The sequence below is a fragment of the Lepisma saccharinum genome, chromosome 20 (assembly GCF_977018435.1).
Source record: "Lepisma saccharinum chromosome 20, izLepSacc3.1, whole genome shotgun sequence".
Classification (NCBI taxonomy): Eukaryota; Metazoa; Arthropoda; class Insecta; order Zygentoma; family Lepismatidae; genus Lepisma; species Lepisma saccharinum.
In genome coordinates, this window is record NC_139248.1 from 66,850,936 (window position 1) to 66,865,096 (window position 14,161).

The window sequence follows — 14,161 nt, forward strand, 5'->3', positions numbered from 1 at the left end:
GTCTTCCATATTTTTATATTTGTCAACAATCCTACACACGTAATCAAACTATTATTACTCTTTATGATCATGCTAGAACTTATTTATCAATATTTAATTTCATAGGTACATGTTCATTCATGCATAAAATCTTAAATACTGTAAAGATTTACGAGGAAAATTCTTCGGCTAAGGGCATTGACTTAAAAAAAAATACCTTGACATGGTTTCACGAAGATTGAGAACCATTTCTCTATTTCTCTAGTGTTTAGGTATTCGCTTTATTCAGGCTGAAAAGTCTAGCGTATACAGTTTGAGTTCAGTGCATATTATTTCTCAGTTTTCTCGTGCACAACATGCCTCTCCCAAGTTTCAATAACTTGCACAAATTTTACAACGCAGTTTACATGTAACGATGTATCTTGTTACGTTATTTTCGGGTGACCACGCAAACTGAGCAAAGAAACCAGTGTTGCTTGCCGCGTGCATCTTGTCTCTTCGGTGTGAAACACTCGTGTCGCGTGTTGCATGTCGCATGTTTCTTCGGTGTGAATTCTCCCTTAGATTACAAGAAAAAAGTAAAACAAGAAATATGAATAATTATAACAATTAAGTCATGTTTTATGAAGAATACGAACCTGGGACCTTGTACTGTGCTAGCCTGTCCGCCAGAACGCCCACCGAAAATCCATTTACAAAACACAGGTCAATTTTCATTTACTGTGAATTATTATAGTTTCCGTTTAACACCCCCCTCCTCGCCCGTCAATGCCCTCAAAAACAAGGAAACATTACTAAGGTAAACAATACATTTTTCCGTTCAAATTATTGAAGTGCCTTACTTCTCTCCTCCACCATTTCCACTAACGGAAAATTTTACCAAATAAATTGTGGTATGTTGTTTTCTTCTTCATGGTCAAGTCCCGCCTTCGTTTTCTGACGTACAGTTAAATGTTTTCGTTGTTAGGTCAGGCATGTTAGGTTTAGGGCTCCTAGCAGGATTACGGTTTAATTTCTGTGACATCAAAATCGAAGGGCGTGGCTTGATCAGAGGTGGTTCACAAGTGTGCTATAAGTGAGACCAGTGAGTTTGCAGAAAGAAGAAGAAGAAGAAGGCGACGACAGAGGGAAGTCTGAAAGCAGAGAAACACAAGTGTGGGTGGTGAATTAGAAAAGTCTGATTGTTCTTCCATACGGTGGATTAAAATGTCTGAGTCACTGCAATTACGTGGCACCCTCCGAGGTCACAATGATTGGGTTACTCAAATTGCAACGAACCCAAAATATCCTGAAATGATATTGTCTACTTCTAGAGGTAGGTGCATTTATAATTTACAAATTCAGCCTGTTTCGCATGTGACAAGCAACCTGTACGAGTTGATTTTAAATAGTATTTATTTTAGTAGTTATACTTCTGGTAGGTTATTTTGAGAATAACTTTAAATGAAACTTCGGAACGTGGTAACGGTATGCCTTAACTTTTGGGTGCTCTACATATTTCCTTCGACCGTTTCCTAACCGATTTGAATAATAGGCCTATTCTGCGTTTTTGATTTATACGATTTTCGACGTTTCATCTATCCGTGTGGTGTTGAGTGAAGTTGCTCTAGTCGCCCATATAAATATTTTTAGATATCGCTTTTAAACAAGAACTATCTTCTTTTCAGGATAGTTATAGTAAACATTTTTCTAGCGTTTGCATTTCTTCCAAAACGTGTAAATTTATTAACCGGAGTTGACAGATTGGTAAAACTTCGATAGCGTTCCAACACCTCTCACTCGTTTATTTCATTTTTAACGTTCGTACTTAACTATTCTGCATTGCGAAAGATTCTTCAAGGTCCTATTTTGCTTTTTTCTCGAAAAAAGTTCAATTTTTGACATAAAGAGTAATTATTAAACCATACATGGGTAGCCCCACAAACCATTGACATTTGCCACAAAAACCATACACGGGTAACCCCACAAGCCATTGACGTTAACCCCAGAAACCATCCACGGGTATCCCCAAAAACCATTGATGTTAGCCCTACAAACCATCACGGGGACGAGGTAGCTATGCCTACGAGGTTAGGTTAGTTTCCATTAGCACTCCTTTCATTCAATTTAGAGTATACGGACAACTCTGTTTTTCTCGATGAAAATACCAACAAGAATTTGAACTTGATGCTACAGAAACTCATTTCGGCAAGTAGTTTCTTGTGTAAAATTGAAGAAATCCTTTGGGACGCTATCGAAGTTTTACCGACAGATTTGTAAAACAAGCCAGATGGTCGTAAAACGTGTCATTAATAACAGGGAATTGAAGTGTCTCCCGAGACCTTTTCTTTCTGTTAGATACGTCGCAGAAAAGGGTCTTCTGAACTCCCACATGTGTTGATTTTTTTATTACTTAACAGGATCTTTTGTACACAATAATTTCCATCCCACTCTTATGTTATTAGGTTAGGCAGGGCAGGTTTGATTTTGTGAGCACTCTTGTGTTCTTGCATTGCTACTATTTATACGTTTTTAGGCTTGGATTATTTGGTTTTATTGCATTGATGTGGCATTTACACCATGATAACCAGGAGCAGAAAGTCACATGGGAGTGGAATTTTTTTATTTGCTAATAATCCACTTGTTACCTTTGACATTTTCCATGCCTATGTGTCACAGGTTTATGGAAATAATAAATATTATTATTATCTTAACTCAATAGTTAACAATTTCATCGCATGTAACAAATAAACCATTTGTGCTAGGGCAACAAGTTTTATTGTATATTGTGTGTAACAATGCTCAAACTGTATAAGTAAGGTAAACATCCCTAAGTTCGACAGGTTAAGTAAAATTTTTGCAGTTAATTGCTTGTAGTGGCTTTCGTACTTCATAAATGCGAGTAATTTTTTTTTTGCCTGAAAGTTTAAAGATTCTACTTTCACCCAAAAAGTATTTTGCATTCCCCCTATACGCCTTCATGCGTGGTGCTATGCACAGGGGAACACTTTACCTTTTTTTTTACCTTTTATTCCAACGGTTACGTTGCATAATTATAAAAAAATCAAAAAGTGAATCCTACAATATGTCCCTAAGTTCGACACCCTGTCCTTAATTTCAACAGTTTGTGTACAAAAATTCGACACCCCCTTATATCTCAACATCAGACACTAAATATGCAGATGTTAATAATACTAATAACTGCACATGTCCTTCTATTGGCATTTTATTATATTCAACTGAGTTTACAGATTTATCAGGGCCTGAACTGAACAAAAAAAGATTTGTTGTTAACCCCCCCCCCCTCTTTTATGATCAACAAAATTTAAAATATTAACATGAATTACTTACCATGCCAAAGGCTAGGTACATCAAAGCAAAAAAAACACTGCATTTATATTACAACTTTGAAACAATGTTTTACAGGGTGATTCCCAATGGTGTATCAAAAACAAGGAAAAAATTTTGAGGACTAACTATAACATTTACTTAGCCAAGCCTAGATGTTAAGGAACAATTGCTGTTGGTACCTGTGATATTGGTAACATTATACATAACACTAATAATTAACATAAACTTTAAACAAATGCAAAACAACTTTGTCTGAAGTTAAGTGTGAGTCCTCAAAATCAAAAACCTATCTCTCTTAGACATTTTTTTTTCTTGACAACATATCTGACCCATTCCCCCTTCATTACCAAATCTGGCAACTCAACACGACCAATAATTTGACGGTCTGATATGAATGAAACATCACTTTCATTGGTGACAAATTCCTTCTTGGCCACATAAACACTCTTTAAGTCCAATCACTTTTATTACATCTTTCAGGATCTCCTCAACAACACATAGGTAAGTAAATTTTGATGCATTTCTTTCCCCCCTCCCTAAAAATTCCACAAGAATGAAATCCCCTTCTTTTACATCACTTTCATTGACAATCTCTAATGGCATTTCATCTGAAGATTCTGAGTCTCTCATTTCAACCCATTTCTTTCCCTTTTTGCCTAAACTCTTTGTCTTCTCGTTCTGTGCAGCAAGTTTCTTCATCTCTCTAGCTCTTTTGCCTCCTCTACTTGACACTTTTTCTCCTCCTTTGTTAGCAGTGGTAGGATCGTCGCCTTGTAATCAAGGGGTCCCGAGTTCGATCCCCGATGCAGGCACATAGTGGTTGGGATCCCACTTTAAGCTGTAAGTAAGTCCAGTCCTGATTAGCCTTACTGTGCATAAAGTGAACTTAAAACACCAAGTCAATCCTCCTCGTTTGTAAAGTATTTGATCATTTAAGGAGATGTAATCACAGCAGGCAGTGTTTCTCTTTGCTTTCTTGGAAGTTTTTGGACTTGGCCAAAAGAAGCTAAAGTAAGGAACAAATTAGGCTGAGTTTAATGTAAATTAATTATCAAGCGGCTCCTTTGTACAACCTTTGTTCCTTGCTGGGCAAGAACTTTGCCTCCTTTAGGATTCAGAAAGAAGCAAGCTTGTCTCCTTCTTACTCATTGTGAGGATCACGAAAAACTGATTTTAATGTCGGAGAATAAATTAAAATTAAGCTTACTTTTATTCTCATTTTTGCAATTTTGCAACATTTTTCTAGGTGTGTGCAGGATCCCGAAAAGATTCCAGACTTTTCAGGATCCAGAGCAGTTGGGAAATACCGAATGGTCGTTTTTAAAAGTCGTTAGTTCTCGATGTTTTCTGCATTGTAAATGGCTCGAACATATCGAAAATTGTTAATTTTTGTACCAGAAATGCAAAAACAATCACTTAAAGTGAAAATGACGTGTAGAATTCGAGATTTCCAGAGCTTCGGGAAATTTTAAACATTTCCCGTCCCGACCCAAAAAATTCTGTCCCGCACACCCCTACATTTTTCACAAAATCGTAGAACAAGGAAAATCATGTACTGTATGAGGCCAAATTTTAGTTCAGTGTAATATTTATCATTAATCAGGCCAATTTTGCAACATTTTCACAGAATTGTTAAGAACATTAAAAAATTGTAATAAGACAAAATTTTCATCATACGGCAATTTAATTTGCATGGAATTAGTTCAGTTTATCACATTAAGACAATATAAACATGTAATTATAGTGTGTCATTTTTTGGTGTTGTTATTGCAATTTTGTATAGTTCAGGTCCCTCACATTTAGTGACACAGGAAGGAGGAGCGATTTCATGAAAATAGCAATGACAGAAGACAGAAATGGCGTTTCAGGGAGTGTCACAAAATTCGACATGCACGGCACCAAACTTCGACAACCCTCTGTCCGATTAATGTTGCAATTGCCGTAGGGCAATGAAACTGGTATTTTTATGAATGGTAAACAACATGCCTTTCAATGCACATCAAAACCCAACGTTGTGTATTTTCGAATAGGGTTCGACACTTGTTGAAATTTGGTGAATCACCCGTGTTTTGTGCTCACATGTTCGACAGCTCCCTTATTTTGTTATGTGAACAACCTTTGTCTGCCACAACAGACGTCAAGGAGAAAAGCATTGTGCTTATGAGAGTATTATTTGATTTGTTCTCTTGAGAATATCAAACTTCCGATGGCATAGAAAAATAGATCGACGGAAAGAGAGCAGTTTGATGAAGGTTTTGACCAGCAGAAAATTTGAAACTTCCATTTGATTAGTTGCAACTTGAAGTTGAAGTTGTTGAGGTCTTTTTCTCCATAAGGAATACATGGGAGTCTGAAAATTCTCACTCATCATATTTTTCAAGTATTGTGTCTAGCTTAATAATAATAATAATAATAATAGTTAAAAAAACTCTTCCACTTGCAACATTGGGAGAAATTCATACTCTTGCATACACCCAGATTTTTTTTTTTTAGCAGCAGTGCCCATTCTGATGATATTGAAATAAATACACACCTTACACTTGACAGTTACTTTACATATGTATGAAATTGTATCTTATTCTGACAATTTATGAATTTAAAATACCATGAGTTGAAATCGTTCAAATCATTTTAAAACACTATGTATAGATATTTTTATATTAATATTTTCAGTTGTTTCTATTTCTTGCAGATCGCTCGTTAATGCTGTGGAAACTTACGCGTGACGAGATGCAGTATGGCATCCCGCAGAAGCGATTGCATGGACACAATCACTTCGTTAGTGATGTTGTAATATCTTCAGATGGACACTTTGCCCTTTCAGGATCATGGGACAAGAGCCTTCGCTTGTGGGACTTGGCTAATGGTGTGAGCACTCGTCGTTTTGTTGATCATACAAAGGTAAGGCTGATCTATTTGCAGAGAAATAAATATGGAGCACAAGTTCAGATTGCTTTATTCCAATATTAGTATTATACATGTTTAATTTTTCAGGGTTTCTACCTGTCAAGAAAGTGTAGCAAAGGTAAAGAAATTATGCTTGTGGTCAAGAATTTTTGCTATTTTTTTTTACAGTATAGTGAATTTACATTTTTATATAGAGGAAAAGGTCTAAATATGCCCCCCCCCCTTTTTTATGTTGTCATTTTCCGAGGAAAATATTAATATATCAAGCACCTGCTTTTAAAATGCATATCTTACTTAAATGTAATAGCATGCTAAAGTATAGAAGGTCTCAATTTTTTTTTTAAAAAAAAGCAATTTCCAAAAAATGGTAAGTGATGTATTTCAAAATTGTGGTCTATATATGGGCTACTAGTGGCAATATGACAAAAAGCAATTATAAATTTTTTAAAAAAAGTCATTTATCGCTAAAACATTATAAAATTCATATTTATGAATAATCTGTTGTTTTGAAAATCACACGGAATGGGAAAAATCGAAATTAAGAAAAACATCCAAATATTTGTTGAAAATGTGATCTCAACATTAGACCTCATGTCATAGCCCATATTTAGACAATCATGCTATTTTTTTTCTTCAATTTATTTTCGCTCTCTGTGGTACATATTTCACAAACAAATCATGGCATTATAAAAGCCCACATTTGTTTTATGTACCACTAGTATCATAACCTATACAAAGCAGATGAAAATTCAGAAAACGCTGAGTTAAAACATACCTGCAAAAACTTTTCGTAGGTCGCAATTCTGTAACAGCGTCCAAGGCTGAAATAACCATCACTTTCTCTTGCAAATTGGCACTGTAACCTTTGTCCTTGACAGATAACCAGTTCCAATAGCCTCTGCCAGGCTGCAGCACCCGGCAGCGCTGATAACTCCAAAACCCATATTTAAACCTTCGCCCATATTTAGACTTTCTCCTTTACCTGTACTGGGATTTGATAAAATTGAATATTTGGAAACCTAAAATTGTATTGAGTTGTGGTTAAGATTTGTTAATTTTGTTTCCTAAGAAACGTGACGTTTTGTGAAAATATTAAATAATGTAGTCATTCCCCAACCACGATGAAGTCTTAAACATTAATTTTTACATGCATAAATACAGCTTCAGTTTTCATCTTAACTGGCCTTGTGGTAGGGGTTTTTCATTGAATAAAAATATCTATTTTCTTAATTTCCAACTGTACCTAAGTAGGGGGCGATTAAATAAATGTTAAGAAAAAAGGGGTGGGAAGGAAAGAATGGTCAAGATAAAGTCTTGAAAAAGTCAAGATGTTGGATTTGTTACTTTGATAGAAACCCTGTTTTTGACATTAATAGAATTCTGTATGTGTGTAGAGGCACATGTTCACTTTGTTATGCATAATGATTTATCCATCACATGTACTGAATTTCAAAGTGATATTCCTTTATTTTATTTTCCATATGTTAGCTTTTTGTTTGTTTTTTAAGAATAAATATTTTACCTCAAGATTGTGGTCCTGCTCCAGTATGTTTGAGTAGGTTTAGTAATTGCTTTATAATTCTAGTACTTCATGCTTGCTGTTACAATTTGTAATTTGTAAGTAGTTTATGATTATTGTTTGGTTATGCACAGTGTGTCCAAGAAGTCCCGTTACCCCTATTTCCATGTATCTTGTTGCAGCCATATTGAAAATTGGCTGGTAGTCGGTTGCTTGGGAATAATTTCATTTTTGTGGTTGGCATAGGTCACGTGGAATACTCACATGATTCGATTTGGTAGTTGGCTGATGTGCGCAGACACAGTTGCAAGGTTGAGCAGCTAGAGGGTGCATACAGATACTCTAGGTACATTGTTTGTTGTTTGTAAGAATGTACTACTGCAACATAATGTTAATTACACAAGCATATTTTAATGTAAATATATACATATATATGCTCTAATAAATAAATATTGCATATATTCAGGGGTAATAGAGGTACAAAGACTTCTTGGACACCCTGTAGAGTATTTCCTCCCTCTCCTGTGTACAACATTAATCACTCAGAAAAAAAAGTGCTTCAGTTGTAAGTTATGGCCAGGATTACATTATATCAGATTTTCTAAGCTAGATTTAAAAAATTTGCGCTACGACGCCAGGGATCCCGGGTTTGAATCCCAGCATGGGGCATGGATGTTTGTCAGTGTCCATCAATTTCATTATATCATCACTCATCTTCGCAAATTAGTCAAAAGTGGCACAAAAGGCGAAGTATAATAAAGCAATTCAGCCAATCAATCTAGATTTTTTAAAAAAATATGTGGAAGTATTTTTTGCTGCCTAAGGAAATAATGAGAGGTTTTCAGAGCACAACTCAATTGAAGATTTCTTCACGATATAACGCAATATCAAATTTCCGATATCGTCCAACCCTAGTCACAAGTTATAATGGGGTAATTGCATTTTTTCTTCTTTAGGATGTGCTGAGTGTAGCTTTCTCGGCAGATAATCGCCAGATTGTTTCCGGCAGTAGAGACAAGACGATAAAGCTATGGAATACATTGGCCCAGTGCAAGTACACAATGCAGGTTAGTTGAAGATTTTCTTTACTATAAAAATCCATAGTGTCACATCAAAATATTTGAATCTCTTTTCAGATATGACTAACTTGAACAAGAGCAAATACAGTTGAACCTAAGGTATACGTATGTCAAGGTGAAGAGAAAATAATGCTTATAACTGAGAATTTGTTATTATATTTCTGTAATTGTATCTATTTTGAGGAACAAGATATATGTACTACATGTTATTTCTGTTAAAGTGGTAAATTAACTAATCTAAAAGTTTAATTCTTAAATTCATTACATTTTTTGCCTCTTTATTAGTGAACACTTTGAATCTTAAATACTACAGTAGACACCATAGTTTTGTAGTTTTACTACCTATTTTTTAAAAAATCGTCTAAAATAGCATTTCTTTTACTAATGACCAGGGCCCGGATTTTGATGACGTAAAAACCTTCGAAAAATTACCCAAAAATTTGTACAAAACTCAATCTGCTTATTGAAAATAGTATAACATTCATACAAAACAGAAATTGTTGAGCTTCTTATGTTTCAGCATGCAATGACAAATTTTTTTAAAAAATGACAAAAAAATATTTTAAAATGGCCTAAAAATGATGCCAAATTTTAAAAAATGACCCAAAAAAATTACATTTCTTCAACCTGAGGAGGGTGTTCAGGATTTCTGTACTAGTTAGCAATGTCTACGTTGCACCAGTTAAAAGATGAAATGTCGTCAAAATCTGGGCCCTACTAATGACTGCACCAAGTGTGGTAAAAGCAATGCCTAAATCTGCAGCTATTTCAGTTTTAGTTTTATGTGGATTAGCATCCACTTCCTGTATAAAATTTTACTTTCTGGTGAAGCGTGTAACTTTTCCTTTTTCTATTGTCCATGGCAGACAGTCACAACTACATATTGTCACTTCTGTGACATTGTTGAAGCTTGATTATGTACAAATCAACTGTATTTTATGAAAATTAGTACGTATTACACCAAATTGCGTATAAGTGTATTACGTACAAATAAGGGTTAATGAACACGTTTTTAAATTATAATTTGCCGGGACCTTAATTTACTTGTATAACACAATTACTTAGAACTGAGTTATGTATAAGGCAGTGTCAACGGTATTGCCGTTTCTGTAAGTTTCATATCTTTATTTATGTTCCAAATGAGAAAGTGGTGCAGCACAGTTGTTTTTGTTCATTTGCATTATTTTTTTGTTACAGCAGCCATTTCTACATTTCTGGTTTTTAAATAAAGAAATATTCTACATTTTATCCAATACATGATTTCTGTTCTTGTTTAAAAAACCATGTAATCTTGATGGTGGAAGATAATTGTCAACACTGTTGTTTATACCATGATCTGTGTTGATCCCTTTAAAATCCGGTCTAGATATGGACTGTAAAGTTCTAGTGTGTTACCTCCATTTCTTTTATTGAAATAAATTCAACCTTTTTCCAATATAAAGATAGGAGACATTTCAGTGCCCCCTCATAGCATTTGTAAGAGTGTGGACCCTAGGGTTATCAGCGAATTTGTCACCATGATGTATAATTGCAGAAAAAATTGCTGTGGATTTTTTATTTGTGTTCAGTATCTGTGGACAATTACCATTACAGAGTTTGCTAGTCATTTGTAGCTTCCCAATTTCCTCACGATATGGTGGGAGGCCACCGACCTTACACTGGCCAAAATCTCAGGAGAAGGGTGCGTTTCTCCCAAGATACTCGAACCAATGTGCATTCCTGAGCCCAAATCCTGATGCCTTAGATCAGACAGCCATGGTGTGGGACAAATTGCAATCATTCATCCATCTAGAACCTAAATCAGTTGCATTAGTCTTCATGGCGTAAGCATCAGCAAACATGAAATAACACACTCACAAGTTAAAGTCGTAGCTTTTTTATTAACTGGTCATTCTCTAGAGCAGGGGTTCCCAAACTTTTTCTTTTCATGGTTACCTTAGTGTTTCAAGATGTTTCCGTGTTGCCCAAGTCAGAGTGAAGGTCTATCTAACACTTGCAATGCTCAGCTAGTGTGCAAAGGCATGGTCGGGAAAAGGGAAAGAAAGGTTCTGAAAATGTTTTCAAAAAGGTGCTGATAAATTGCCTTTATTCAATGCTATCTTTTTCTGCCTCTTCTGGATATAATGTGTGCGGACAACATAGAGAATTGTGGTTATGTCGAATGCTCTTCTTCTCTCCTCTCCTGGGTTCTTCTACATTATCTTGGGAATTCTTGGGGCTGCAATGATTATATTTTACCATTTTATAGCTCTCGTTCTGCTCTACAAAATGAGACTATAGGATTCTGCGTAGCTGCTGAACAAGAGTGAAAATCATTTATTTTTCTATCCATTTTTTTAACAAATTATGGAAGGAAAAAGGTGATTTCATGTCCTAAGATACATACCTGAAGCGATCAGTATGAAAACCGCTACAGAGCATTCCCTGACATTCACTACGAAACTCGGTGGCAAGCAGCCCAGCATCAGCGCTTGTCTTTCCCGGTGAACGGGAAAGTTGCTAGAGTCAGCTATTAAAATTAGTTTTCATATTGTGTACTAACCTTGACTATAGATGGTGTTGAATATGATGTCCCTCTGCTGCAACACATTCCTGGCATCTCCGAAGGAAATTGGCATTTACACGTGCAAGTTCGTCTACTGTAATTCTCCCGATTTCTCGTACAATACTCTCTTTTAACTCATGGATGGTGTGCGGAATGTCTTTGTATACTTCATTTTTCTTTCCACTTTTATTCAGAACTGACCCTGTTACTCTAAACTTTTTTGCGAGGTTTAATATAGTGGTCCTATGTGGAACGGGAACACCAGGAAATTTTGTTGCAAAATGTCGTCGCACTTCTCCACAATTCCTCTTTCTGAAGTAACACTCGACAAGATAAATCCTTTGTTGTAATGTAAACTTTTGTGGTGCCATATTAAGCCACAATCTTCAACACACGGACATGACACAACACAACTTTCGAGGGAGGATTATACTGGTGTCAGTCTGCAACGTCGACAGAAAGGGAAAGAGAGCGAAGGCAGGAAGAGCGAAAAAGAACGGACTGTCGTGGATCCCGTTCACCGGGAAAGACTAGTGCTGATGCCGGGCCGCTTGCTGCAGAGTCTCGTAGCGAATGTCACGGAATGCTCTGTATATTTTGGGAAAGTTACTTCACCGTAAAATCTGTTTCCTAGTGATTAGTTTCCAGCCTTAAGTTAAAAAATAAACACACTATTGGGGTGCCATGGTGCACACTTTGGGAATCACTGGTCTAGAGTCCAGTGCCTTGCTATGTTATTTGTTGATGCATTGTTATTAAATAGTTCACTAAAAGAGAAGAGACTGATGTTGTCGTGTAACTTCCATGGGTTTCATCTGAATTTTCACAGTATCAAAATTTTGTTTATAAATTTAATTTTCTTATTTCCACCTGGCTCAGTTCAAAGTTTCTTCACCTGGTATATGTTCACAAGTTTGTACCATATCAATAACCCAGACACATGAAATTTTGTAAATGAATCATGACTAGACTTTTCTTGTGTTGATATGTAAATGTTGATTCTTTCAGGATGATGGCCACACCGACTGGGTATCCTGTGTTCGCTTTTCACCAAATCTGCAGAATCCAATTATAGTTTCCTCTGGATGGGATAAAGTAGTGAAAGTAAGTACATCCTAAAATAAATACTTTGTGATTAGAGGGAAGCAAATTAATATTCATACTATTTTTATAAACTCACCTTATCACCTTAGGTAAGATTATACGAGGGATGATCAGAAAAAAGAAAAAAAAACCCTGCAAATTCCAGTAGGTATGTATTAGACGAATACAAACTGACTCAACGTGAAAGGATGCTTCATACACTACTTCTCAACATAGTCTCCTCCAGTGACGGATCGTGCTACTTATTGTTAGGAGGGTTGCATTCATAAAAAAAAAAAAAAAAATAGCTTTCCTTAACTATTTGAAGATGAACTCCATGTGGCGGTCTTTCATTGTAGCGAACTTGTCAATCACTCTTCTATTGAACTCTGTGAAATTTCTCATAAAGTCGTTTTAAGTCTGACACACCTTTTTCAACCCATGCCATGTTTACTGCATCATCCTTAATTCCAAATAAAATCAAGAGAAGCAGAAAAATTAATTACTTACTTCACAGCCACATATCCACTCATATTTCTGGTAAATTTCAGGATTGAAACACCTAGTGTATTGTTTCTACCGGCTTGTTGTACTTTGCATTATATTCAACAATGGAGTTGGTCTTCCACATATTTTTGTCATATTTCTCTTGCAGCGTTAAATAGCTAAAATGAACAGACTTTAAATACTGTACTGAATTATTCATTTTTACTTGTACGATTTACCATTCAGAACACCATGTTATATAACTTTTGACCAGAAAACACATCTCTTTGAATCCATTCGAAAACTTAAACTGTCACACACTTACTGACAAGCGAAACGAATGCGTTACATGGACGGCCACTGCTTCTCTCGGTAATCACATGTTTATGCGCTGTCGCCGTATCATAGTGCGAGAGCTTTCGATTTCTACCACTTGGCAGCGCCACCGTACATTAGACTGCAGCAGTGTATGCAGTCCGCTTTTTAGCATTGACAAGGGCCTATCAGGGAGGGAAGTGGAAGAAGTGTTTACATTAGAGTTAACATGGAGATGTACTGGCAGTCCCACGAGGGGGAAGCAGCTTCATATATCATATACCAGTTTGCTGCTTGTCGCGTGCCAAGTGAATTTGTAAGCTTCACACAGCGCAACGTGACGCAGTAAGTTAGTGGAAGTATAAATATTTATTTTTTCCAATAATGGCAACACAATATAACTGTCCCCTCCCCCCCCCCACTTCATCGGCCGCCACTGGTCTCCTCTCTGGTTCAGGCATTTATCCCACTGCTTCACGAGGTTCATGCCTGTCTCATAGAACTTGGGGGATCCTGTCGTTGGAGCACAACCCTTACTTCGTGCCTGGCAACATTATCTGATTCAAATCTGCGTCGTTGCTGCACCTACGAACATCTCTGCTCCTTTTAAGAAGCATCTCGGAGGACACCGGTTTTCACTCAGATGATGATGTATAGCACGAAGTAAGGATTGGGCTCCGACACCAGGATCCCATAGTTCTTTGAGACAGGCATCATGAATCTTGTATAGCGCTATAATAATTGCTGAACCAGTGAGGAGATTATGTTGAGAAGTATTGTATGAGTATCCTTTCCTGTGAGTCTGTGTGTATTTGTCCAATTAATACCTACTGGAATTCACAGGCTCTGCATTCTTTTTTCCGATCATCCCTTGTATTTGGGTCTTAACCTGTTGAATCTCAGCCTGTAGATAGAGAG

The 14,161-nt window shown here is 36.3% G+C and overlaps 1 protein-coding gene across 1 annotated transcript in view; it reads left to right on the forward strand.

Moving 5' to 3' along the window:
- Positions 1-1,073: 1,073 nt before the first annotated feature.
- The window catches only part of LOC146003310 (small ribosomal subunit protein RACK1-like), a 28,235-nt gene continuing 15,147 nt past the window's right edge, over positions 1,074-14,161 (forward strand). The window contains exons 1-4 of the mRNA XM_083141567.1: positions 1,074-1,294; positions 6,002-6,210; positions 8,692-8,802; positions 12,368-12,463. Of these exons, the coding sequence (XP_082997693.1) occupies positions 1,186-1,294; positions 6,002-6,210; positions 8,692-8,802; positions 12,368-12,463 (525 nt within the window). The 5' untranslated portion in view covers positions 1,074-1,185. The remainder of the gene's footprint in view (positions 1,295-6,001; positions 6,211-8,691; positions 8,803-12,367; positions 12,464-14,161) is intronic.